Source organism: Pithys albifrons, chromosome 7, assembly GCF_047495875.1.
Source record: "Pithys albifrons albifrons isolate INPA30051 chromosome 7, PitAlb_v1, whole genome shotgun sequence".
Lineage (NCBI taxonomy): Eukaryota > Metazoa > Chordata > Aves > Passeriformes > Thamnophilidae > Pithys > Pithys albifrons.
The window spans coordinates 5,953,446-5,978,569 of record NC_092464.1 but is presented as its reverse complement, the minus strand read 5'-3'; the positions used below and the strand labels follow the sequence as shown (position 1 = coordinate 5,978,569).

The following is a 25,124-nucleotide window of genomic DNA, read 5'->3' as shown; positions in this document are numbered from 1 at the left end:
CCGGGACGGGCATTTACACCGCGATGTGCGCACAGTCTGCTGGACACGGGAGTTGCAACAAACCCGCATCTACATCCAGCGCCTGGGGAGGCTGACCCTGGGGAAAACACCGGCTGGGGCAGGAATTAACCCCCGAACAAGATGCGGTGAAGACTCAGAGAGAAGGGAAGAGGGGGGAGAAGGAAGGGAAGAGAGAGGGGGGAGAAGGAAGGGAAGAGAGAGGGGGGAGAAGGAAGGGAAGAGAGAGGGGGGAGAAGGAAGGGAAGAGAGAGGGGGGAGAAGGAAGGGAAGAGAGAGGGGGAAGAAGGAAGGGAAGAGAGAGGGGGAAGAAGGAAGGGAAGAGAGAGGGGGAAGAAGGAAGGGAAGAGAGAGGGGGAAGAAGGAAGGGAAGAGAGAGGGGGAAGAAGGAAGGGAAGAGAGAGGGGGAAGAAGGAAGGGAAGAGAGAGGGGGAAGAAGGAAGGGAAGAGAGAGGGGGAAGAAGGAAGGGAAGAGAGAGGGGGAAGAAGGAAGGGAAGAGAGAGGGGGAAGAAGGAAGGGAAGAGAGAGGGGGAAGAAGGAAGGGAAGAGAGAGGGGGAAGAAGGAAGGGAAGAGAGAGGGGGAAGAAGGAAGGGAAGAGAGAGGGGGAAGAAGGAAGGGAAGAGAGAGGGGGAAGAAGGAAGGGAAGAGAGAGGGGGAAGAAGGAAGGGAAGAGAGAGGGGGAAGAAGGAAGGGAAGAGAGAGGGGGAAGAAGGAAGGGAAGAGAGAGGGGGAAGAAGGAAGGGAAGAGAGAGGGGGAAGAAGGAAGGGAAGAGAGAGGGGGAAGAAGGAAGGGAAGAGAGAGGGGGAAGAAGGAAGGGAAGAGAGAGGGGGAAGAAGGAAGGGAAGAGAGAGGGGGAAGAAGGAAGGGAAGAGAGAGGGGGAAGAAGGAAGGGAAGAGAGAGGGGGAAGAAGGAAGGGAAGAGAGAGGGGGAAGAAGGAAGGGAAGAGAGAGGGGGAAGAAGGAAGGGAAGAGAGAGGGGGAAGAAGGAAGGGAAGAGAGAGGGGGAAGAAGGAAGGGAAGAGAGAGGGGGAAGAAGGAAGGGAAGAGAGGGGGGGAAGAAGGAAGGGAAGAGAGAGGGGGAGAAGGAAGGGAAGAGAGAGGGGGAGAAGGAAGGGAAGAGAGAGGGGGAGAAGGAAGGGAAGAGAGAGGGGGAGAAGGAAGGGAAGAGAGAGGGGGAGAAGGAAGGGAAGAGAGAGGGGGAGAAGGAAGGGAAGAGAGAGGGGGAGAAGGAAGGGAAGAGAGAGGGGGAGAAGGAAGGGAAGAGAGAGGGGGAGAAGGAAGGGAAGAGAGAGGGGGAGAAGGAAGGGAAGAGAGGGGGAGAAGGAAGGGAAGAGAGAGGGGGAGAAGGAAGGGAAGAGAGAGGGGGAGAAGGAAGGGAAGAGAGAGGGGGAGAAGGAAGGGAAGAGAGAGGGGGAGAAGGAAGGGAAGAAGGAAGGGAAGAGAGGGGAGAAGGAAGGGAAGAGGGGGGAGAAAAGGAAGAAGGAAGGGAAGAGAGGGAGAAGGAAGGGGAACAGGGACACAGGGAGGCTGAACTACTCCTAAGACTATTCCAAGTCCCCCGAGCGCAGCCCCACAGCCTCCCCAGGGCTGTCCCGTACCCAGGACCCGAATGGCTCCGGACCGGGAGCGGCGCGGCCGCCCCGCCCCTGCCGGCGTGGCAGCTCCCGGGAAGGGGCCAACAGGTGGGAGCCGCGGAGCCTCATCCACCACAGGCCGAGGGGGTGAAAGGACCTACCCTGGACCCGCCTCAATGCCCGGCGCCCCTCACGGCTCCCCCTGCCTCCCTCCCTCCCGCGGGCCCGGCGGCGGCCGCCTCACCCCGTGCACGTGGAAGCCCTCGGCGCCGCCGCCGGGTCCCTCGGAGCTGGAGCCCAACCCCATGGCCACGACACGACCCCGGCCCCGGCCCCGCTCGGCCCCGCCGGGACCCTCAGGCGGCGGCGGCGGCTCCTCCGAGCATCGCCCGCACGCCGCTCCCGCAGCCCTGACCAAGCGAGCGCCGAACGCAGCGCCAGCGCACGGGGAGACGAGATGGGAGCGCCGCTCTGCTGCGCGGCCTGGCGCGCGACGGCGGGCAACGCCCCCTAGCGACAGGGGCGGGGCGGGGCTGCATTGGGCTGTTTGGGGGCGTGGTTTTGGGAAGGGGGCGTGGTCTGTGGGGTAGGGGCGGGGCCAGCGTGGGGTCTGGTCAGACGGGGCGGGAGTCAGTGGAGGGGCGTGGTCTGTGGGGAAGAGGGCGTGGTCTGTGGGGAAGAGGGCGTGGTCTGTGGGGCGTGGCCAGCGCGGCTGCTGATTCACAGAATTAAGGGACAAAAAATCACAGAATCACAGAATTGCTGAAGTTGGAAAACAGCCCCGAGATAACCCATGGCCCAACACCACCGTGTCAACCAGACCCCGGCGCTCAGTGCCGCGTCTTTCCTTAAGCACTGCCAGCGATGGGGACTCTGCCACCACCCTGGGCAGCCCCTTCCAGTGTTTAACAACCCTTTCTGTGAAGAAATTCCTCCTAATGTCCAACGTAAACCTTCCCTGGCACAATTTAAGACCAAGAAAAAGCAACAAAAAGCCGGTTCCCTACTGCTCCCATTCATACATTCATTCATCATTTCCCAGTCAGTACAACTCAGAATATTTATATTTGACCAATATCTACTTCACACCTTCCTAAAGAGCATTTGTTTTTGTTCCTCTCCATAGGCACATATCCTAGTGGTATTTGAATAATTTTCAATTTTTAAAAAATGTTATTTTATTGACTGGGAATTTCCACAGTTACTTTTTCTGCAAAGATTAATTACTTTTGGTAGATTTGACCAGAACACCATTTGCTCTGTTCTGATAACTGTGTGAGCTTAAAATCAGTTTCAGCCCTTCTGTGTGAAGACCATTTCACCTCTCAAAAGTAAACACATGCGAGCATATTTGTTCCCAGTGTTGTGCTCTAGGATGGTGTTTCCAACAGCTGAGATGATTTTTATCACAAAGAGCTGGAGAAGCAAATCAGTGGTCTGGTGTTGCTGTTTTCCAAGGCACAGGGGGTGTGTAGGTGGTCACTGAGAGGTGGTGATATTTCCACCCCCCAGAAACTTCATTTCTTGCTTCATATTTTACTCAGGATGAAATCTTATGATTCTGCCTTCAGCTGGCTAATGGAAACATTCTGAAAGTTTTCAAAGTAGCAGTAATAATTTGGAGTGGTATTGTAATATCATAGTTAAAATGCCTGTTGTATTTCCTGCATGAGTACTTTCATTTCAGTATAACATCCATTTCAGTACAAGTCCTTGGTAGTTCAGCTCTCCCCTCCAAAATGTCATTTTTCCAAAGGATCCATCCACATAATTGCTGTGGTTCAAGTGTGATGCATAAAGACATAAGAGAAAAAAAGCTGCTCCTCCATCCTCTGCCTTTGCTTCCAAGTGAAACTCTTAATTTCCCTGCCATTTCAGTAGCTAATTATGCATGAAAGCCACACACGCAGGCTCATTTTTCTTCAAAGAAAGAGCAGAATATTGTCAGGAGCCTTTTTAAGTAACTTTTTCTTGGAGTTGTCTCTAAGCTGCAACTGCAGATCTTCACATTGTATTTATAGAGCAGATGGCAGAAGCACATACGAGTATTTAGAAAAAAATAAAATTGTGCCAAGCATTTTTTCTGTGTGTTTTTTTTTTTGCTATGTATATTTGGGAACCTTATCACATGGATGTATTTTTTCTTAAATTGATTTTCTTCACAGTGTCTTTTATAACAGGTGGGCCACTGAAGAACTGTAGCGTGGGCTCTGTAATTGTATTTCTACAAATAGAAATGACAAGTCTTTCTTCAGACTTGCCAAAAGTAGACACCAAAGGAGAGAGTCTGATCCCAGCATAAAATTAATTCTTTGGAAGTATAAGTTCATAGCAAAAAAAAAAATATATACAGGAATTCTTTGCATTTGTGATTCCTATGGAAGGCAGTGAAGAGGTTCCCATCCCCACACCTTTCTTTGCATCTGTCTCATGTCAAGGTGGAGGCCAAAGAGCCCATGAACAGACAAGATGAACAGTAAACTTGCAGGGATAGATGGTCCTTTCCCAAATTCAGAGGAACAGGGGAATGAGATGGCACAGCACAAACAGCTGTATTGAGCTGCTCTAAGCACATTGGCTATGAGGGCCTGGAAAGTGCCAAATACCTGATTTTAGGAAGGAATTCTAAAAGAGATCTGAAAGGGAGGTCTGTAAGCCTGTAATAAATAATACTTTTAGTGGGAACCTGAGTATTATATTCTTAGGAAGAGCCAATGTGGCTCTGATAAAGGGATATCACGTCTCGCATCTATTGCAGTTCCAAAAGGTGTAAACAAACACACAGAAAAAAGTGATCTGGTTGCTCAGATTTCAAAAAACTCCCTTATCAAAGCTTTATCAAGGTTTTTTGTAAGTAAACCTCGCAGCCATACTTTAAGATATATTCATTTCAATGAATGGTTAATAGATAAGAAATAGATGATGGAAGGAAATTATCACTGAATGGAAAGATCACCCAAAGAGTTGTTGAAAAAAACAGACATTGCTTTTCTTCATGTTCTAAAAGCCCTGGAAAGAGAGAGAAGCAGTGATATGACAAAAGGTGTAAACATATAGATAAGGTGGTCTTTTCTTCCCCCTGTGCTTTTACATTTTACTCATCACAAATTCCAGCAGTGAAATCTGGCACTGCATTAGCCTTGTGTTTCATGCACTTATGCAGGTTAAGTTAGGAGTTGTAGAATGAAAGAAATCTAGGGGTGTTTTGGTAAATTTAAATATATTTTAAACTTAATTTAGTAAATAAACTAGTACCAAAATTAGTGTTGCTGTCACTCAAATTACTGAAAAAGTCCTATCTGCCCTGGACCACACTTTTGCAGCAGTTTTATTTGTTTAGAAAAATACTTTAACTCATGTTTATTCAACACTGGAGCAGTGCTTCCATATTTAATTTGTCAGTTTACCTGAAGCTCAGAGACTGCCATAAATTATTAAAGAGCAGCACAGGGTAGCAGAATTTGTAGTGACACGTTGTGGATTCTCATGAAGAGAAATCAAACTTTGTTTTCATGTAGCTCCCTTGAAGATGATTCTGTGCTACACTAAAGATTTACTTTGAGTAGTTATGTGGGTGTTTCTAGAACATCAGCACAAGAGTATTTCAGAATCTAGAGGAGAACATTAACTGGTGGCTATTTTTTTCTATTAGCAGTAATAAATTTTAGGAATACAAAAGTCCTGAAAGACATGGAATAATTCCAGCTCACCCAGGAGCGGCCCAAGATTCAGCAGCAGGGACTGAGATGAAGTTCTGTACAAGGTCATAGGAGATTTACATTCTGTGTCAGTGGGGAAATCTGTATTTCTCTTCAGTGTCCCTTTTTTCAAAAATAATTGATTTTTTTTAAGATGTACATTCTAAAGGAGAAAACTTACTGCTTTACTTTCCAATCTGACAAATTCTGAACGATTTTGATTTCAGTAGCACACAAGCCCTTCACAAGTACTTCAGGATTAGGAGGTTTTTTTTCCATTTGGCTGTTTTTGCTATTATGTGACATTTCAATATTTAACACATTTAGCACATTTTTGTTTGAGTATTTAATTTTAGGTTGTGAAGGTGGTTTAAAGCTGGAAAATAGAAGAGGGAGGAGGAATACAGAGACTAATGAATTATATTATGCAGGAATGTTTTTATGGCTAATGGATAAAGATGACAAAGGAGTTGAAAGGCTAAAAATGTCTCCTGCATCTCAGGAGGGAGGGTGTCAATGGCATTTCATCCAAAGCAAGGCACAAGTCCTCACTATTCAAAAAGTCAAAAGAGATCATCAGACTTTTATCTAAATATAACAAATTATAAATATCCAGAAACTAATGTATAGTGTACCTAAGATTATAATTAGCCAGATTCCAGTTCTTATTTACCATAAAATCTGGGATAATTCATTATTTTGGGAGGAGGGGGGCTTGTGTGTGTGTATATTTCTACTTTATTTCAAAACATTTCCTGATGAGCACAATGTTTATTTTTTTCTACAATGGGAGAACTAAAATAATGGTTGGGGTAAAACTGTTTCATCAGGTCTACTTACATTTGGTTGTAACTATGGAATTACTTTGATGTAATTATATGCCAGAGGCAAGGAGCCTGGAGTTAAAAGGCTTTCTGAACAGGTCTTAAAGACTGTTCTAAGAGGCAAATCCTGACCTACTGACAAAAAAGTACAAGGAGTTTAAGATTTTCCAGCCTCTTCTTCCTGTGATTATTGTCTCCTCATCAATTGTGTTGCACAGGAAAAAGTTGCATTTAAAACAGTTTTTGTAGACAGACTAAGGAGACTGGTCCCATGTGACACTGAGCAGAGTGATGAAAACTGGCTTCTCCACGACTGGTGGGTGAAAATTGTTGCCACGTTTCTTAATAAATACTTTTTGAAAACTTAGTTTTTAAATTTACTTCTGTTAATTGTGTATTAGACAGTGAAAATAGGATTGTATTATTGTTAGTAAACAGCTAGGAGTCCTGTTTTAGGCATTCTCCAAAATACTTTGTCAACAGAAGATTTTCCTCTTATTATTAAGTCAGTAAATGATAGAAAAAGCTAATTGGGAATGCAAAGTTAAAGCCATAATGACTGGCAGGTCATAAGAATTATATTGTGATTGTTATAGGGCTTTAAGCCACTACAAATACTGCATTTCCACACAATGATATCTCTCTGAGGTCTTTGCTTTTGCAGACACTGAATTTTGAAATAATTGTCATTTATCATTCATGGTAATAGAACTGAAACAATCTAATACAGAACTGTCAGATTCTGCAGAGAACTGTAAACTTTAAATGCTTATTTTTCAAAGCTCCTTCTCTGCTTAGCAATTACAGCTTGCCTGCAATATCAATCTTTTCTAAAGGTTCTTCTGTAAATGTGAAATGTGTGCTGACTGTTCTACATTTAGACATGTAGATACAGTATAAAAAGCTGCAGCTGACTTAGTTGAAGCTTCCTTTTCTTTTCTTTTTTTTTCTTTTCCAATCAGTGGAGAAAAACGGGCAAGTCTTGGCTGTAGCTCTTACTAAAGATTTCTCATGTCCAATGCACAAGTAGTTTGTTCAGTATGGCAGAAGGGCTGTTTGAACAAAGATCTTGAGCCTCTTTCAGAACTATTTCCTGTAGAATTCATCAGAAATTATCAGGGAATAACCACTCCAAATTTCAAAAGGGTAAATGTTTTTAAATGCTAATTGCCTGAACTCATCAAGCTTCACAAGTAAGCTTGTAAAACAGGAAATTCTGTGAATGAGCTTAATTAGTTAAATCAAGAATGATGAAAGAAGTTAATGGAAGATTAGTTCTTTGCCATTGTCAATATAAAATATTTGTACAATAATAGGCCTATGATAAATTTTAAGATGAGCAAAGAAGTTCACTCTAAAAAAGCATTAATGTTTTGGTCAAAATAATTGGCATTAGGAGGTAAATATTACTGATAACAGATTACAGAACTTCAATACTTAAAATTAAGAAGAAGAACATTTAGTAGATCAAACCTGTTTAAACTGCATTTTCTTAAGGAAATTAATTTCATCTTGAACTTATAGAGATGATTTGCAGTACCTTTATTTTCCTCAAAAAGCAGGATCTTTTTCAGTCTTTTGAAGATGTTGAACTTCCTGCAAAGGATGCATTTTGCTGCTTTATCTATTTTGAACAAAGTGATGCTGCTGTTGAGTTGGAAGTTACTTGATAGCAGTATCATTGTTCTTGGTGGGATAGTGCTGGCTATGGTGGTGTTCAGGTCAACATTAAGATCTCTATACAGTGCTTACAGGCCTAATTAATTTGCTTAAACACAGGTTATCAGTGTCAGCTGAGATGCCTCAGGGTACTTGAGCACCTGGACAAGTCTCTTGGTTGTTACACCCAATGATGTGATTCTGGTGCCTTTCTGAAACAGGTGGTAATGCTTACCCACAGTGCTATTACCCACTTCACTGGCAAATATTATTAAATCTGCCAAGATCTGCAGTCATGGTTATTTATACCTCTTAGAAGACACACAAGGTGCTCATGAATGGAAATTCCAGATGCAGTTGTCTCCCTAACAATGATAAGACATTTCCATATATACCTCATGCATAAATAATTTAAATGATCATCACCTAGTTAAGAGTACCACCTCTTCAGAACTTGTAAAGTGTTCCCCAGGGGTCTGTGTTGGGTCCAGTTCTGTTTAACATCTTTATTGATGATTTAGATGAGGGGATTGATTCCATCATCAGCAAATTTGCTGATGACACCAAGCTGGGAGGGAGTGTCGATCTGCTGGAGGGCAGGAGGGCTCTGCAGAGGGATCTGGATAGACTGGAGAGATGGGCTGATTCCAGTGGGATGAAGTTCAACAAGGCCAAGTGCCGGGTCCTGCACTTTGGCCACAACAACCCCCTGCAGCGCTACAGGCTGGGCACAGAGTGGCTGGAGAGCAGCCAGGCAGAAAGGGACCTGGGGGGACTGAGGGACAGGAAGCTCAACAGGAGCCAACAGTGTGCCCAGGTGGTCAAGAAGGCCAATGGGATCCTGTCCTGTATCAAAAATAGCGTGGCCAGGAGGACCAGGGAAGTGATCCTTCCCCTGGACTCTGCGTTGGTGAGGCCACACCTTGAGTGTTGTGTTCAGTTCTGGGCCCCTCAGTTCAGAAAGGATATTGAGGTGCTGGAGCGAGTCCAGAGAAGAGCAACGAGGCTGGAGAAGGGACTGGAGCACAAGTGCTGTGGGGAGAGGCTGAGGGAGCTGGGGGTGTTTAGCCTGGAGAAGAGGAGGCTCAGAGGTGACCTCAGCACTGTCTAGAACTCCCTGAAGAGAAGTTCTGGCCAGGTGGGGGTTGGTCTCTTCTCCCAGGCACTCAGCAATAGGACAAGGGGGCACGATGGGCTCAAGCTCTGCCAGGGGAAATTGAAGTAGGAGATCAGAAAAAATTCTTTACAGAGAGAGTAATCAGGCATTGGAATGGGCTGCCCAGAAAGGTGGTGGATTCACCATCCCTGGAGATTTTTAAACACAGATTGGACGTGGCACTGAGTGCCATGATCTAGTAAATGGACTAGAGTTGGACCAAGGGTTGGACTTGATGATCTCGGAGGTCTTTTCCAACCCAATCGATTCTATGATTCTATGATTCTGTGAATCTTTCTTAAAGAAAAATATTTCTACATTTAAAAGTTGCCAGGCAGAGGCAATGGTTCGGGATTTGGGGTATTTTGTTGTATTGATATGTTTCAAACTCCCTCTTATATTCATAGGAGAGAATTTTAATTTAATATAAATAACATATTGATGCTCACTGGTAAAGTGAGTTTTGGCGTTTCCAAAGCTCTACAGTGCAACTAAATTCAGCATAGCCATGTTTAAATGTCCTATTTTTCTTATTACTGAGGCTTGTAGAGACTAAGTAGCTTTATCTTTTGTCTCCATTACTGTGTGCCAGTGCTATCAGAACTTCTCAGGCTGGTAGCTGAAGGCATTTCCTGTACAAACAGAGCTCTTGGAAATTCTCCAGCACTTCGGGTGTGCCGCTGGATGCAGGAGCCCCTTAGCTGGGTTGATAGCACTTGGGCAGTAATGCAGTCACTGAAATAACTTGAGCAGTGCTTGGATTCAGTCATCTCAAAGCTTCAGAAGTGAATGTGTCTCTCACAGAATGGTTGAGGTTGAAGGAGACCTCAGAGGTCACCTTGTCCAACCTCAGGGCTCATTCAGGGGCTGCCTCGAGCCAGTTTCCCAGGACGGTATCATACTGTCCTGTGAGAACTATCAGATACTTTGGGGCACTTAAAAGCCTTTATAGGCCTATGTTTAAGTCTCTGGAGTCATTCACAAGGGATCCTGAAGAGTATGAGCTGATTAACTCTTTAGGCTTCAGCCCCTTTACTGTTATTGTAGCCCCTTTACTGGACTTGTTCCAGTATGTGAAAGTTTTTTCTTGTACCAGGGACTGGGCACAGCACTCCAGGGATGCAGCGCAGCAGCTGCTGAATACAGAGGGGGAATTACTTTCCCTGACCTGCTGGCTGAGCTTCAGCTGCTTCAGTCCAACACCTGGTTGGCTTTATTTGCAGCAGTGGCTCCCTGCTGACTCGTGTCCAATTTGTTGTTCACCAGGATTCCCAGCACCTTTTCTGCAGAGCTGTTCTCCAGCCAGTCAGTGAACTGAGTTGTCTGGTTTGGACCAGAAAAAGGCAATTTCAAGGTAGGTGTCTGCTCCTCAGTGGATGTCAAAACAACAGAGAGACATGAAAGAAACTGCTCTGAAAAGCTGTCAGAAATTCTTGCGATTGTAATTTCATTTTCAGGAATCTCTCTTACACTCTTCGTTGTTGCTGCAGGTTTTTGAAATACAACAGAGAACATTGAAACATGACCCTTTGGAGCAACCAGGCTCAGCAGAATTTGGCAGGACTGACTAATTAATGTCCAGCACCATCAGCATCAGGACAGTGTACAAGCTACAGGAAGTTATAAAAATCCACTAACATATGCTCCAACAGATAGTAAGGAAAGTATTTTTTGAAATTTCAATCAATTTCTCATTCATAGTTTCTATACACAAGGTGAGAAATTGTACTTTTAGTGTCACATCCTCAAAAATATAGAAAAGGAAATATTTATTGATTTTTTCAAAACCATAGAATTACCATGGGGGAATTCTTAAATCATATTTCTCACATCAGAAGGAATAAGAGCCAAAGAGGAGCACAAACATAAAAAGGAAATCCACCAACTTTAACCACTTTTGTACTTGCTTATATAAACAATAAAATGTCTCAAATGTAAAAAAAAAAATTAAAATTCCTATGTATTATAGTAAATCATCAGAAGAGAGCATCACATTACAAATATAAAAATCAGGTCACACTTAACAAAAAAGGAAAATTGCTCAGGTATGGTTTTCTACTTACAGCAAAAGCCAGTTCTTAAAGCTCATAAAGTATTGGTTTGGAAAAACTCCCATTTACATTTGTGAATGATTCTCAGGGCCATTAACTGCCAGAAAATTGCATTGAATTAGGTATGAATTCCATCTATGCTTTTACTGAGAATTAATGATATGCAACATAGCACAAGCTTTAATGTCTTGCAAGCACATGCAGATTCATTTAAATAGAACAGCTATTAACATTTCCCAGGATTGCTCTGATTTTCAGAGAGTGGCCATTTCCTTATTATTTGTACTTGACTTCCTCCGTTTTTTCTCTAGTTGTTTATTCATGATAGAAATTATGTTAGCCCTGTCACTTCAGATAATTAATGATGCACAGGAAAAATCAGTAAAGAATATCCTTGGCTGATTATTCATAATTACTCAGATACTGCAATAGTTGTGCTAATGGGGAAATCTATCTTTGATTTAATTATAAAAAGAGATTGAAATTGCTTTGGAAAAAATTGATCTGCTCTGTTTCTGTCTTCTCTGATAGAACTCAGTAGAGAGAAAATAAGAGGCTCTTGATACTTATTACAATTGTTATCTAAATACTTCATTTTTAATTACTTCTTATTTTCTCAGACAATAATGAAGTTGGCTTATTTTAATTTGGATGATTTGCTGTCAAGATGCAATGGCTGTTCCCCAGTCTACACACCAGCAGACTATTTTTACAGAAAAGTCCTAATGAGGAAATTACTTCACAAGACAGGTTGGCATCACTAATGTTTTTCCAGAACAATGTCATAGAAAAGGAGTAAAGTAATGAAATTATGAAAATCCAAAAAATGTATCCCCTACACATACCCTTTGTAAGACAGAAAAAATATTCACTTAATACACATGTATGAAAATAGAAGAAATGTTTGGGGGTTTGTGGGTAATTGTCACCAAAGTGGTGACACTGATCCACCCATTACAATGTGACACCCAACAACAGGTTTGCAACTCTCTTCCTAAAAAGCAGGAAATGTCCCACATGCTTTTGGGATGATAATATTGGGGTTTTATTATGTATTCTGATAGTATTTAAAGTAAGCAAATTTGGAACATTGTTTAATGCCTTTTTATATGCAGGGATTTTTATTTGAACTTCCTGTTTTATTTTTGTAAGGTTTTGGCAGATCTCATGATCAGGAAACAGAAAGATGAACAGTCAATAAACCTTTACCAAAACGTAGAGAAACCACATGTATATAGCATTAAATAAGTTTGCAGGTTATGTGTTTATGCAAATTTTCACTCCAAGTTTTAAAAAACTTACTCATGACAATGTGGAAATTGTTTTCACAATTTCACCAAAAAAAAAAATTCCTTTGTGAGTAAAATCCAGGATTTTGCAGGAATTTCTGTAGTGTAACACAGAGTATGAATAGCACTGACATTTTTGGAAGAGTTTTCTTCTTTTAGAAGCTGGAGATGTCAACAGCAAATGAATTGTTTTGGTTCTGTGGCCCTGCCATTACTTCTTTTAAAAACCTTACCCTTTTCCCAAGAGATAAGCAATATTGCTGCATCTAGTTAATTACAGACAGAAAACAAAGCAAAATAAAGTCTGCATAATTTAAGTCAATATTTCAACTTTTCCAGATTTGAAATTATCTGAGCTATTGTAAGATAGAGGTAAAATGTACTGGTTTGCTTTATAATTTTTGGGTAACTATTCAGCCTTGGAAAGATGAGTTGATTTGCTGAGCAGACACGTTAACCTCAATAAAACTACATTTATCTTTGAAGTTATGAATAAGCAATAATTTTTGGAAACTGGCTATAACTACTTCAAAGGACTCTACTGCTGGTAAGTCATGCAAAGGAATATTTGTAGAGATTGGATTTTCAGTGCAAAACCTCTGTGCAGTTTGTGTGACTGCTTTAAGGCTCGGTTTGCAACCTCAACTGTTTGTAACTGGAGTCTGTTTACATCTGTAGTGATTTCTTTATGTTTGCTCCAAAGTGGTCTCTACAGGTAAAAGCAACTTGGAAGTGTGTGAAGACACAATAGAGAGTATCTGGCAGAGATCTTTCAGCCAGTGTTTGCCGCACTGAATGAAAAAAAACAGGAAAATGTTCATTATTTAGATGTACAATTTTTTAACTACTGAGCACTGATGTCTTATTACAAATTCAAGCCCCTCAAGAACTTGCTGTGCTGAGATGGGAAGATTATGGTCTGGCCCCTGTCTTGCTTCTTTCCACATGGTCTCACCTGCCTCTTTGCACAGAGCCTGAAAATCATCCAATTCTCACCTGCCTGGCTCAGATTTCTGAACCAACAGAGAAACAACCAGCAAAAACAGGAGTATATTTTCCCTGGGTTAGTGAATCAAATCTTTTCACCATGTGAGAGTAAAAGTTCTAGAGCTCAAGGCAAGTGAGGAATTTGGTGCCAGGAATAGAGTGATAACAAGTCACTTCTTTTTGTAGCAACAAGCTGTTAGAGCAGCCCAGCCGTGTATGCAACATTACCCTTGGCATAGCTGATCATCACTTGGGAGCTCTGCAAGGACCTGTAACTGGAGAGCCCACAAGCCAATGCCCTAATGCCGTGTGCTCCTCCAGCAAATTATCCTTGCCAGCTGGTTGGCAGCACTCAAAGCTCTGGTTCCTTCCAGAGCACAGTTGTTAAAGGAAATGCTGTTCTTTATCAACATCACTCTTTTGTTTTATTTGCCATCATCACCGTAGTGCAGGTGCCTCTTTGTGACTGGTGTTAAACAGCACAGTCAACATCTGGCACGACACAACAATTCTCTTGCTCTCTGCTCAACAAAGGGAGCTTTGTGCATTCAGTAGAGCTCAGGGATTTGCTACAATTTCAGGGTGAGAGTGGGAGCATCAATTTGGAGATTTAAGGGAGAAGCTTGAAGAAATGTAGGCATCTGTGTCCCAGAGAGAGATCTGAACTGGCAGCTCTCCAGCAACCCATGCCATTGACAGAGTTTACATTTACTTAATGCCTAGCAAAAGTGCTTCATTAATTGCAGAAACACTCCTTGCCTAACCATATAATCAGAAACTAGGTATTTAAGTAGTCATGATTCAAAGTAAGAGTTGTGGTACTTGGGGAAAAGTAAACAAACTCATTCTCCTCCAAGGTTGACTTCTTCCTTGGCATAGTTTATGTGATTGGTGCCTGATTTGTCTCTTTCTTAAACGGTTGATTTTCCATTAAACTGTGCATCAGAACTGACAAACACATGATCTGTTAAAGTGTAAGAACTGTGAAGTTATAGATGGCATATGAAGGATGCCATATGTATCAGAAAACCTGTACATCCGTTGACATACTATAAAAAGTTAAACATCTACCAGAAGAAATCCATACACTTATAGTTTATAAGTTTGTAAGATGTACACTTACTGCAAGTATTTCCAAATTCGCTTTTTCTAAAAAGAATCTTCTTTTTCATGATGCTTTATATGGATAAATATGGAAACTTCCCTTTGAGAAGATTGGTCACCCTCTGCTCTTTCCAAATAGGCACATGGACAATCTGATCCAGCTCTGAGTTAATTTGGCAGAGCTGGAAAGGACAGTGACTGGGACCAGAGAGCTATGAACAGTATGATTCAGATTCATCTAAATCCACTTAGGCTTTGGCTCTTCATGTGCCACATAACCACAATTTTTTCTGACAGACAGTTTATAACTTATGGAAGTGATTTTTCTACTCTGGTGAACTTAGCCACTCCTCCCATTGTTTGGGATGAGACTACATTCCTGAGCAATGCTTTGTCCCTACCAATCCAAGATGTCTACTGTAGGCCTGTCTATAAGGTAGGTTGGCTGCTGTCTTGAGGTTTTCCTGTGCATTTTCATTTAATTGTCAAGCACAGCACCTTTTCACTGCTTAAACCAAGTTCTTACACTTTGAAAAGGATTCATTTGATTCACCATTTCCAGCAAGTTATCCCCTTTTTCTCCAGGGACAGTAGGTCTTGCAATGTTCTCTTACCTTCAGTCACCATGAGCTCTTCAAGAAGAGCATGAAACTATTAGAAGTGGGCAGTACTGACAGCACCACTGTGCTTTATGCTTGAGGACCTTGGTGTGGCCTTTGGTACCAAAACAAGCATTTTGAGTTTTTGTTCAAGACATCAAAGCCATCTTCTCTTTCCTTTCCATTCCCATCTTTCTGCATCAGCACATGGTCAGTGAAAAGCTATCAGGTCTGTTATTGCAGACCAGTAAGTGTTTAGCATCACACTCTGGAGCTGCACAATTCAGTTCTCCTGCAGTCCTTTTCCTTGAATTTCTCAGGCCAGGAAGGAAATTCCATTCAGAACCTGCCTCTGCTGCAGGTGAACATCTTACCTTAAAATATCAAAACCCATCTAAAAATATTTCAAGGGGAAGGTTCTTAAAGTTATTTGCTATTATTGGGGAACAGAGGAGGCTGGGAAAGCACTAAGGATTTGAGGAACTTGAACATAGTAATTCAGGAACTGTTATTAAAGTTTGTCATTGGTGATCCTCATTAGGAGACTGGCTTACTACCTTCTAGTCTCAGTCAGGTTGAATTTTATTTGTTTACCACAAGGGAGAACCATAACCAGTAGAGAGCTCTGTTGCTCAGCTGCTTTGCAGCATCCAGACTTTTCTAAAAGGTGATATTGCACATACTGAGGGTGAAAATATTAATTGTTTTGCTTTGCATCAACATCAGGCTTACAAAAGAGGCATCTGGACAGAGTTGCAGATGATGGAAAAAATCATTCTGAGTGTATTAGTAAACCAAATGGGTGGTACCCATTATTTATTCTTAAGTCCTTCTGGAAAGACACATCTCACGTCCATGTGGTTAAACTCTTTCATCTCTAGACCCATTTCTTTGCAACCCAATTTTCTGTTTGAATTGTTTCTAGCCTATATTATGCACTAAAACATGACCAAGTATTGTCTGGGACTGTGGTGGCTGACATGGGGCAAAACCACACTGGGAATTGTGCAACAATTTCACAATATAAACAGCAGAAAGAAATGCCAAGCCCTAACCTCTCGTGCAGTTTAATTCTTGGTGTAGAAGGAGTTCTGGATCTGAAGACACATGCAGAAAAGTTCCCTTTGAGCCAACTAAACTTCAAGACTTGGGATTGGTGATCTTGAAGATGCAGAGCATGGAGTTAGTGCTCTCCTGATCCCTTCATCAGTTATCACTTCTTTAGAAAGTTCAAGGTTTTCTTTGTCAATGGCAAAGCATCTTTGTTACCTTGTTTAATATTCATTGTCACCTCCTTGCCACGTTGGAAGGTTCATCCCAATGATCTGAAAGCTCAAAGTTTGTCATACCTGGGAATATCCCAAAGCCCTACACAGAGAAGATCCATCAGCCACACATAGTAACAGGTGTAATACCACTGCTAGAGCTGTGATAAGGTACTGTGAGGTTCCCATCTTCTTTACTATCAAGCACTCAGTATCAAGTTTGTCAGCAAGTGATTTACTTGCCAAGACCTTCAAGCATACCAATGAAAGTGCTAATTTAAAGCTCACGATCATGAAATGGGGAGTGAGGGAAGAAGTGATGGGGAACTGAATCCTAAGCTGGACCAAGCACAAGGGCCTGAGTAGCAGGTCCACTGGGTGGAGAAAGATATGAGGCTTCTCAGGTGGTTTTTTTCCTTCTTATTTAGCATTTCCTCCAGAGTTTCCAGAGCAGTTTGATCCAAGGTTGCAGCTCCACCATATCAGAGCTGACCCTGAACACAGGCAGCTGAGCACCCAGGGCTGTGAGGACAGGGTGTCGGCACTTGCTGGTGCACTCACAACCCTTGCCAAGTCGGGTTTGCCAGTAGGGATTCATATGGATATAGTCTGGACAAGGACCTTCTTCTGGTTTGGGGGTTCCCAGTGAATTCAAGACACTTTACATCCTTCCAGCTCATTTCAGGCCAGACTTGCCACTCCAGGCTCTGCTGTTCCTGTTTAATGTGCTGGTGTTGGTTGTCCTTGTGGATGAGAGCACACCTGCAAGAGAAATTCTGATCCTCGGTCAAAACCAGCTTCTCTGTGCATCCAAGTACACGTGTTCCTCAGCTGCTGTCTTCCCAGGGGCTGTTGTTGGTTTGGGTGGAACATGAGGCCCTGCAAACATAGTTAACTGCAGCTAAACTAGATGGGCACCTCCACCAACCAGCTGAGAATATTTTAGCCACAATCGACATCCACAAGTGGAGACACTCAGCCTTTTTTCTGCCCTTTATGTTGAGTTTCCTGAAAATGGCTAAAATTCTCTTATTTGAGATATATTTTTATGTATATTCCTACATCCATTTCCTTGAGGCCACAAGCCTTTTTCCAGAAATTCTCATGTTGAGAGAAACAGATATTATAGGGCGTGTGCCTTTCTTTTTACATCAGCATGAATGACGTGGGAAAGAAGAAAGGAGGAAAAATAGAGTTATTCCCTGTGCTTATATATCCCTGAGCTATGAATCTGTCAGTCTTGAGTGCGTGAATATACATACAGGAAAAGCACAAATGTACATACTGACAGCCCACTTAGAAATAGACATAGATTATTATTATCTAACTTTTTTAATGTCTCATCATTTTTAAAAATAAAGGAAAACAGCACTTCCAAAAGCCTCCATGCTTGCAAGGCCTGCAGAAGGATGGTATTAGCTATAGAAGTAAGCAAATGGTAGCAGTTTAAGGTGATAAATTTCTAGCCTGGGAAACAATGTGATTTGTGAGATACTTAGAAAAACAAATACATAACAGCCCTGTTTACACGTGGGGTAGTTAGAATTTATAGACAAAATTACATGTTGCTTTATATTAGTCACTATTTGAGAAACTAGGAAATGCCATAGAGAATTGAATGTTACAGTAATTTAGATGAATAGAAGGAAGAGGTGCAACAGGGTGTAAAAGCAGCAGAAAAAATTATTAAAGGAGTTTTGTCCTTGTTTGCAAGAGGGCTCAAATAAGCTAAAGACATGACAGAAATACTGTGTGGCTACTACAGACAGACATGATGTACAAAAAGCACTCAGTATACCTGTAGAAATTGCAAAAAAAAATTCCTTTTAATGCATTTCATTACATTGCACTGACCACAGAATGAAATGTTCCTTAGCTTGATAAACAAAATAGTAGAGGGAAGAGAGTCTTTAGATCTTTTCATGCATATCCCTTCCTGTTACAAACAGCAAATAGGTTCCTACTTTGCTTTTTTACCTGATTTTTTCTGCACAATGAATAACATTTTCTTCTTAACTTCAAAGTAAAAACATTGAAATTAAGTTAATAAGCATATTAAAATGTTATATATTAATGTTTTTATTACTTTTTTCTATGTTGAGTAAGGATTAAGTGACAGCATGTAGGCTGTTTATCTTGTACTTTTTCTTCTTTGCTTAAGGATAAAGCGAACTTTTCCAGTAAGACCAGTGGGTGAGATTTTGATGTCATTCATACTAAACTTTTCCATTGATTTCAGTGAAGTTAGCAGTACCAGTGCTTATAAAGTTCCACAGACTAATTTTTCTAAAGCATGCACCTTATTTTCTTGTAAAAAAATCACAGCTATAACTCTCAAGTGTTATAGAAACTGTGGATTTCAGTAAACTGCTTTCTAGTACAATAGTTACTGAAAACACTGAAATAGGAGACTGAGTTATGGACTGACTGTCCTGCAGAAGCTGGAGCAAGATCAAGCTACTGTGCTGTTAAAAATATATAAATAGGACATTATTTCTCAAGGCTTTTCTTTCAGCTCTGTTGGTGCTTAAATAATTTGAGTTATTGATGTTTTGCTCCTTTCTTAAGATTTTTCAATGTAGTCAAATCAATACTGGGAAATAACAATGTTAAATTACAACTGGCTGAGTACTCTGGTACTCATGACAAGTTGCCAAAGCAACCTCAGTGGCCCACCTTGAGCAGGGGGACTGGACCAAATGACCTGCAGGCCCTGAACCTCCACCATTCTGTGACTCTAGGACCTTGTCCATTCCTCAGGGATAGCATAGGTTTCTTCCAGGTGCACCAGCTCCTATGGCCACAGCTCAGCTTCCTTCCTCTCAGCCTGCCACTGAAAAGCAACATTTTGGGGCAGACAGAGGAAAACTCATTACGCAGGGAGGAGGGAGCAGAAAAGGATCCTAAAAAAGGATCAGCATGTCCAGCCAAGGTCAATCTAACATGTCCAGCCTAGGCTGAACCCCCCTCAGTGGTTATGAGGGAATACAACACGTGCATCCACAATTGCTAGTCTGAAGTGTTGGCCTTTTGAGCATGGTTTTATCTTGCTTTGTTTTAGAAGCAATCTGAGAGCACTCAAAATTTCTATTTTTTCTTTTTTCCTGCTTCATGGCCCTGTGGGAACTGTGCAGAGTGGAGGTGTTTGTGTAACCTTGGGCTCCACCTTGAGCAGTTTGGGTTTTATCCACACAGAGAACATTTTTGATCAGTTTAATAAGTCATGAGTACAGATAAGTTGTATTGATCCCAAATTTAGACACAGCTTCTTGCCAGATATTTTAGTATAAAAAGGTATTTTCTTGGAAAAAATGCCCCTTCATTAAAGATGCATCGGTTTCTGGTTCTTCTCAGTTGTCTGGGTAAGTTGCAATTTATTTGAGCTGGGAAACGATGAACCTCTTAACCTCTAAGAGATGCAGATTAGAGCATATCATTTTTTTTCTCTCTGCAGTTACTGTGTATGGCAAAACCTGATGTGGAAGGGTTTTTCTCTCTTGTGAGAGTTCTCTGAGGCAGGGGAAACGTACACCCCAAAAGAAAGGGGATGTAAGTTGATGCAGTAGGGTGGGGTTGGAGTAGGGGGAACAAGCTGGTTTTGTGAGAATTTTTCATCTTGAGGCCTGTTTCTGGTACTTTTCAACCATGGAGACTAAAGAAGCCTCACAGTGTCACCTCATGCAAGTCTCAACCACTTCATCTTTCAGACGTGGCTGGCTGGGATGACTAGTGCTCTTTAGGAACCCACATGACAAAATGCTTTCCTGTTTGTTTGGGATTTTTCATTAGGGGCAATCTCTGCAAGTCCCCTGAGGGACACTCTTCAGCAGGATGTGCTGTCAGGGCGAGTAATTGGAGGCCATGAAGCCCAACCAAACAGCTGGAAGTGGCAGGTTGGTGTCTTATACTTGAAAAAAGCCTTATATTTGAAAAACAAACAAAGTGAGAAAAGGAGACCTTCCACTGTCCAAAGCCACATGCACTGCTTCTGCAGAGGCATGGCATGGCTTGGTTATAAAATATATTGCTGTCTCCTCCAGGTATCACTTCAGGTTGCCTTTCCTAACGACCCGGGGTACTATGCTCACATTTGTGGTGGAACCCTTATCAGCAGCAAATGGGTCATGACTGCAGCTCATTGCCTCAGCATGTGAGTAAGATACAAGGTGTTAAAACTCCTGTTCTGCTCGTCATTCTTGCTGGGGATGGGACCCAGACCCTGCTCATCCTCTGAACTCCCCACTGGTGCCTTGGCTTGCACAGCTGGACATCTCACTGCTCAGTTTGCTCAGTTAATCAAGGGAACTGGAAAACTGTTCACTTTAGCCTTGATTTTACATAGTAATTGCTGACTTTATGGGAGTGGAAATCAAGCTGATTGCTGATTTGCATAAGAAGAGGTGCATTTGCATGAGTGTGAGCATTTCACTTGGGTTTGCATCCAGAGAAACCTCCACAGAGATGGAAAGATGGAACAAAAGGCATGTTTGCTGGCTCGTGGGCTGTGCTGTACAGCCTTCTCTGCAGCACATCTGACATGCACCACCTCAGCAGTACAGCAGGACATCAACGAGCCAACACCCCTCTTTAATTACTCATCCCTTTAGTGAATCCACTTACGATGAAGTGTAACAAGCTGGTCCTTCACACTGTTTCAGAAAGATGCAGCGATGCAGAATGAACTGTCTTGTTCAAGATCAAGCTCAGCACAGTGTTAGCTGATGCTGCGTCTCCACTTGTTTCACCAGCAAACTGCAGGGAGTATGTGACTAATTCCATTTAGAATCATAGAATCATAATTTAGGTTGTAAAAGACCTCTAAGAAATTGAGTCCAGTTGTTAACCCAACACTGCCAAGTCCACCATTAAACCATGTCCTCAAGTGCCACATCCACACATCTTTTAAATCCTCTGGGCACCCTGTTCCTATCCTTGACAACCCATTCAATTAAGAAATTTTTCCCAATATCCAATCTAAACCCCTCCCGGTGCAGCTTGAGGCTATTTCCTCTTATTCTGTCACTAGTTACCTGGAAGAAGAGACCAACTCCCATCTTGCTAGAACCTCCTTTCAGGTAGTGGTAGAGAGCAAAAAAATCCCCTCTGAGCATCCTTTTTTTTTTTTCTAAGCTAAACATTCCCAGCTCCCTCAGTTGCTCCTCATAAGACTTGTGCTCCAGACCCTTCCTCTGCTTTGCTGCCCTTTTTCAGACTCACTCACAGTAAATTTAGCCACAGTCCACTGAACATCCACTGATGGAAGGTGCTTTGGAAATGATTACACTGGTGGAAGGAATTGCACTGCAAAGTGCTCGGCAGGGAGTAGTTTTTACATTAACTATTCTGTGATTGTTTTTCAGGCCCCCAGGAGCGTCCTATCGTGTGGCTCTGGGTGAGCACAACCTCCTGCAGGTGGATGGCACCGAGTACTATATTGATGTGGATGCCATCTTCATTCCTGATGACTGGAATCCTGTCTCTATTGAAAATGGGTAATTCCTTTCAATAACATCAGATCGTTGAATGACATTTAGCTTCCTGTCCCACTAGCATTTATATGTGCATTCAGTCGAATTCCCAGTGAGGCTGGATTTGTGGGAAGCACTGGAAGATGATGCAAGGGAGATTTCCCAAATGGCTTCCTCCCTTGGAGGTGTTGCATGGTGTCTATGTGGATGACCTCAGTCCAGTTTTGCCCAAGATGGGGAAATGATGACTTCTTTTCCCCATCTTGAAAAAAACAGATGGATCTTGGATGTACAGCAGATTCAGGGGCTTGCCAGCAGTCACAGCACTGTGTGCATCTGATGAAGGGAAACCAATAAGGAAAAACTGAAGGACTGTCTTCAGTTCCTCCTCAGCAACATTCCAGTTGACCCAGGATCCACCAAAATTCACTCAGAGGTTGGGGACCTCCAACACCATAGGAGATTTTTGAGGCGTGTTATCCCTTTATCAGCTTGGACCATGGTGTCTTCTCTCTTAATTGCTCCTCTTTTCCTGTTGTCTGTGATAGCTCTAAAAATAATTAATGATATTTGGGAGGCATTTGTCTATCACCATGCCAGGGACCTATATAAATGATGAAATAGGAGTGAGAATGTCTGATTTATGACTAATTTAGGAATCTTCCCCCTACATCCTGTTTCAGCTATGACATTGCCCTGCTGCGCCTTGAGTCTCCTGCCAATGCCAATGGGTTTGTTGAGCTGGGAGTGCTTCCACCTAAAGGAGAAATTTTGCCCAATAATTATCCCTGCTACCTTACCGGCTGGGGGCTGGTTAATGGTAAGTCAGAGGGAAGGAGGAGTGTTGACGGTCCCTCCTGGTTTCAGAGGGACAATTGTGCAGGTGAAGCTTCCTTCTTCAACCACTGGAGCTCCTGGACCATCGTTTCCCTCTTTCTCTGATAGTCGGGGGCAGCACGGCAGAGAGGCTGCAGGAGGTGATGCTGCCAGTGGTCGACCATGAGATCTGTTCCCAGGATGACTGGTGGGGATCTACAATAAAAGACACCATGCTCTGTGCAGGTGGAGATGGCGAGAAGGCTGGATGCAGTGTAAGAGCTGTTATTATCAAAGGATTTTCGAGCTCCTCTCTGGTTTTTCCCTTCCTCTCTGACCTTGCTGTTCCTTCAAGCAAGACATGTTTTTGCCATTTCCTCTCCTGCAATAACTCTCCTGCAAATTCTGGTCCCTTTACTGCTTTTTGCTGAGTATCTTCTAAACTAGACCTACTCCATATTCCTCCACAGCAGAGAGAAAACCTCCAGATCCTCAGGGTGTGCCTCTCTCCTCTAATTTTGGAGGGGAGATTTGCCCTATCTTCCAGCAGCATGTCCTATTGACCAGATCCTGGGGACTAGGCTGAAACTTTGGCAGTTGGCTCTGCCCCCACCCACAGGGTGAAGCTGTGGGGAAGTCTGTCCACTCCTCCAACGCTGCTGTCATGTTGCATTCCAGGCCAGGCAGTGCTTCCCCCTGCTGGTCCATCCTTCCCCTTCCCATCTGTCCTTTTTACAAGGATAGCTGAGGTTGCTGCAAGTTTTGGCGATATCCAGTTGCACCATCTGGCCCAGGTTAGGTGGAAAGGGAAGATGCTGTGAGGTTCTCATTATCTCGGGGGCTCCAGGTGATCTCAGCATCAAGGCAAGGAGGTTTAGCCCGTGAAGGCAAGGGGAATACCTCTTACCTCTGCCTGTATTCCCTTTGGTGCAGAGGTGACTTCTGGTAAAAACCACCATGTAGAGTCATAAAAAATGTATACAAATACAATACATGCTTGATTATGTAAATATATGAATATAATATAGAAACATATAGAAATAAAGCAGGTTAAACAGTTATACATAGATCAGTTTTAGGTATAAGACAATGATAGGCCTGCAGATACTTAGTGTAATTTTTTTGTATGGTTCACTTATGGCAGAACCTTGTTAAAAAACAGGTTCTGACCAAGCAAGAGCCTTTATCTTCTCATATATTTTAATCTGAGTTCCTTTTTTTCCCCCACCACTTTCACTTCCTGGGACCCTTTGAATATATGTTTTTGTGAAAAACAAGGAGGGGAGCATTTCCCTTTTCCTGGTCCATTGTAGCTGGAGGGTGCACTGATTTTTTAACAAAGGTGCTGTGCAGCTGGACCTTGCAGGGAAGGATGGTATTTTACGCAATGTGACCTGAACCGTTTGCTTACAGTCACTAAATTTGCAATGGAGGTAAAGGTAAATTGAGGCTTCAGTCCATCATGTGGGGCCTATGTGTCTATCTGTGTGTGTGAAGGTGCATAAGGATTGAAATAATACATAACAGGTCTGACCTTTGCAACATTTTGAGAGATGCTGGGCTCTGACACTGCTGGGGACCAGTCAGCCCTTGGCAAAGAAAGCAGCACAAATTTTTATTTTCATGTTTATTTTCATGTTTCCTGTTATACTCCCTCGTGCTCCTTAACCCTATCCAGTCCTTCAATTGCTCAGATAACTTGGCTCAATATGTTTCTTTCCTTCCTCCAATCCAGGGGGACTCTGGGGGGCCTCTCAGCTGCTACAGGGACGATCACTGGGAAGTCCATGGGATTGTCAGTTTTGGGTTAGTTCCCTACTGTAACACCTACAAGATGCCAACAGTCTTCACACGAGTATCAGCCTACGTGGACTGGATCTACAGTGTAAGTTACTTTATGCCTGTGAGGTAACCTGGTGCATCTTCCATGAAAGCAAGAGGTTGCCAGAGGAACTGGTCTTTCATTTATTAGACCATTAGGGGTCAAACTGGGAAATGTGGAGAGGTCTATAATCAGGATATTTGATGCTACTTTTGATATAGTCAAACAATAGTAAGGAAGGAGCTTCTGCCTTGGAGTTGAAATACTTTGCTGAGAACCATGGACAAAATTGGAGCCAGGCAGGAACTGGGCTGCATGTCCAAAAAATTATCATCACCCTCCACCCAAACAAAACTTTTCTGCAGGAAAACACAGAAGGAATTAGCTGAATGGATAATGCAGCAAACATAAAGCATCTCTGCAAATGCAAGTCCTGCAGTGCTGCACTAACTACCCTCAGCTTTACATTTGGGAACAAACAACGAGCTCCCAGAAATAATGAACAGCAGAAGGAGCAGCCATTTTTCAGGCACAGGGGATGGTTTTGTGGAAATACTGCTGTAAACTATGGATCCTGCTGGAAAGAAAGGTGGGGAGAGGTATTTTAAATCAGTGTGGGAAAGAGGGAGGCGCCTGGGTGAGAGCAGGTTGTTGGAGCAGTCCCTGGGCCCAGCTGGGAACAAACTCTTCTTCAGAGCATTACTAGGATGGAAACATTACTTATTTTTGCTCTCTAATGAATTAATCTCTTCTTTGTTTTCTAGACTATGGAGAATAATGGAGGTTTCTAG

General features: G+C 42.7%; 2 protein-coding genes across 2 annotated transcripts in view; one reads left to right on the top strand and one right to left on the bottom strand.

The window, feature by feature from the left end:
- GORASP1 (golgi reassembly stacking protein 1) overlaps window positions 1-2,030 on the bottom strand; it is an 11,960-nt gene extending 9,930 nt beyond the window's left edge. Inside the window, exon 1 of the mRNA XM_071560601.1 lies at window positions 1,840-2,030. Within this exon, the coding sequence (XP_071416702.1) occupies window positions 1,840-1,902 (63 nt within the window). The 5' untranslated portion in view covers window positions 1,903-2,030. The remainder of the gene's footprint in view (window positions 1-1,839) is intronic.
- Window positions 1,901-25,124, top strand: LOC139674378 (elastase-1-like). The gene is made up of 6 exons (XM_071560636.1): window positions 1,901-2,181; window positions 21,588-21,719; window positions 22,379-22,515; window positions 22,641-22,786; window positions 24,247-24,396; window positions 25,098-25,124. Exons 1-6 carry the CDS (start codon window positions 1,901-1,903, stop codon window positions 25,122-25,124), a joined length of 873 nt encoding a protein of 290 aa, XP_071416737.1.

What these genes read in the sequence shown, in the direction of transcription:
- LOC139674378 (XM_071560636.1), top strand. Translation starts at nt 1,901, where the DNA reads ATGGCCACGACACGACCCCGGCCCCGGCCCCGCTCGGCCCCGCCGGGA. An exon ending in CGGCTGGGGGCTGGTTAATG is followed by an intron (nt 22,516 to 22,640) that starts GTAAGTCAGAGG and finishes TTTCTCTGATAG; the next exon opens with TCGGGGGCAGCACGGCAGAG. An exon ending in GCGAGAAGGCTGGATGCAGT is followed by an intron (nt 22,787 to 24,246) that starts GTAAGAGCTGTT and finishes CCTCCAATCCAG; the next exon opens with GGGGACTCTGGGGGGCCTCT.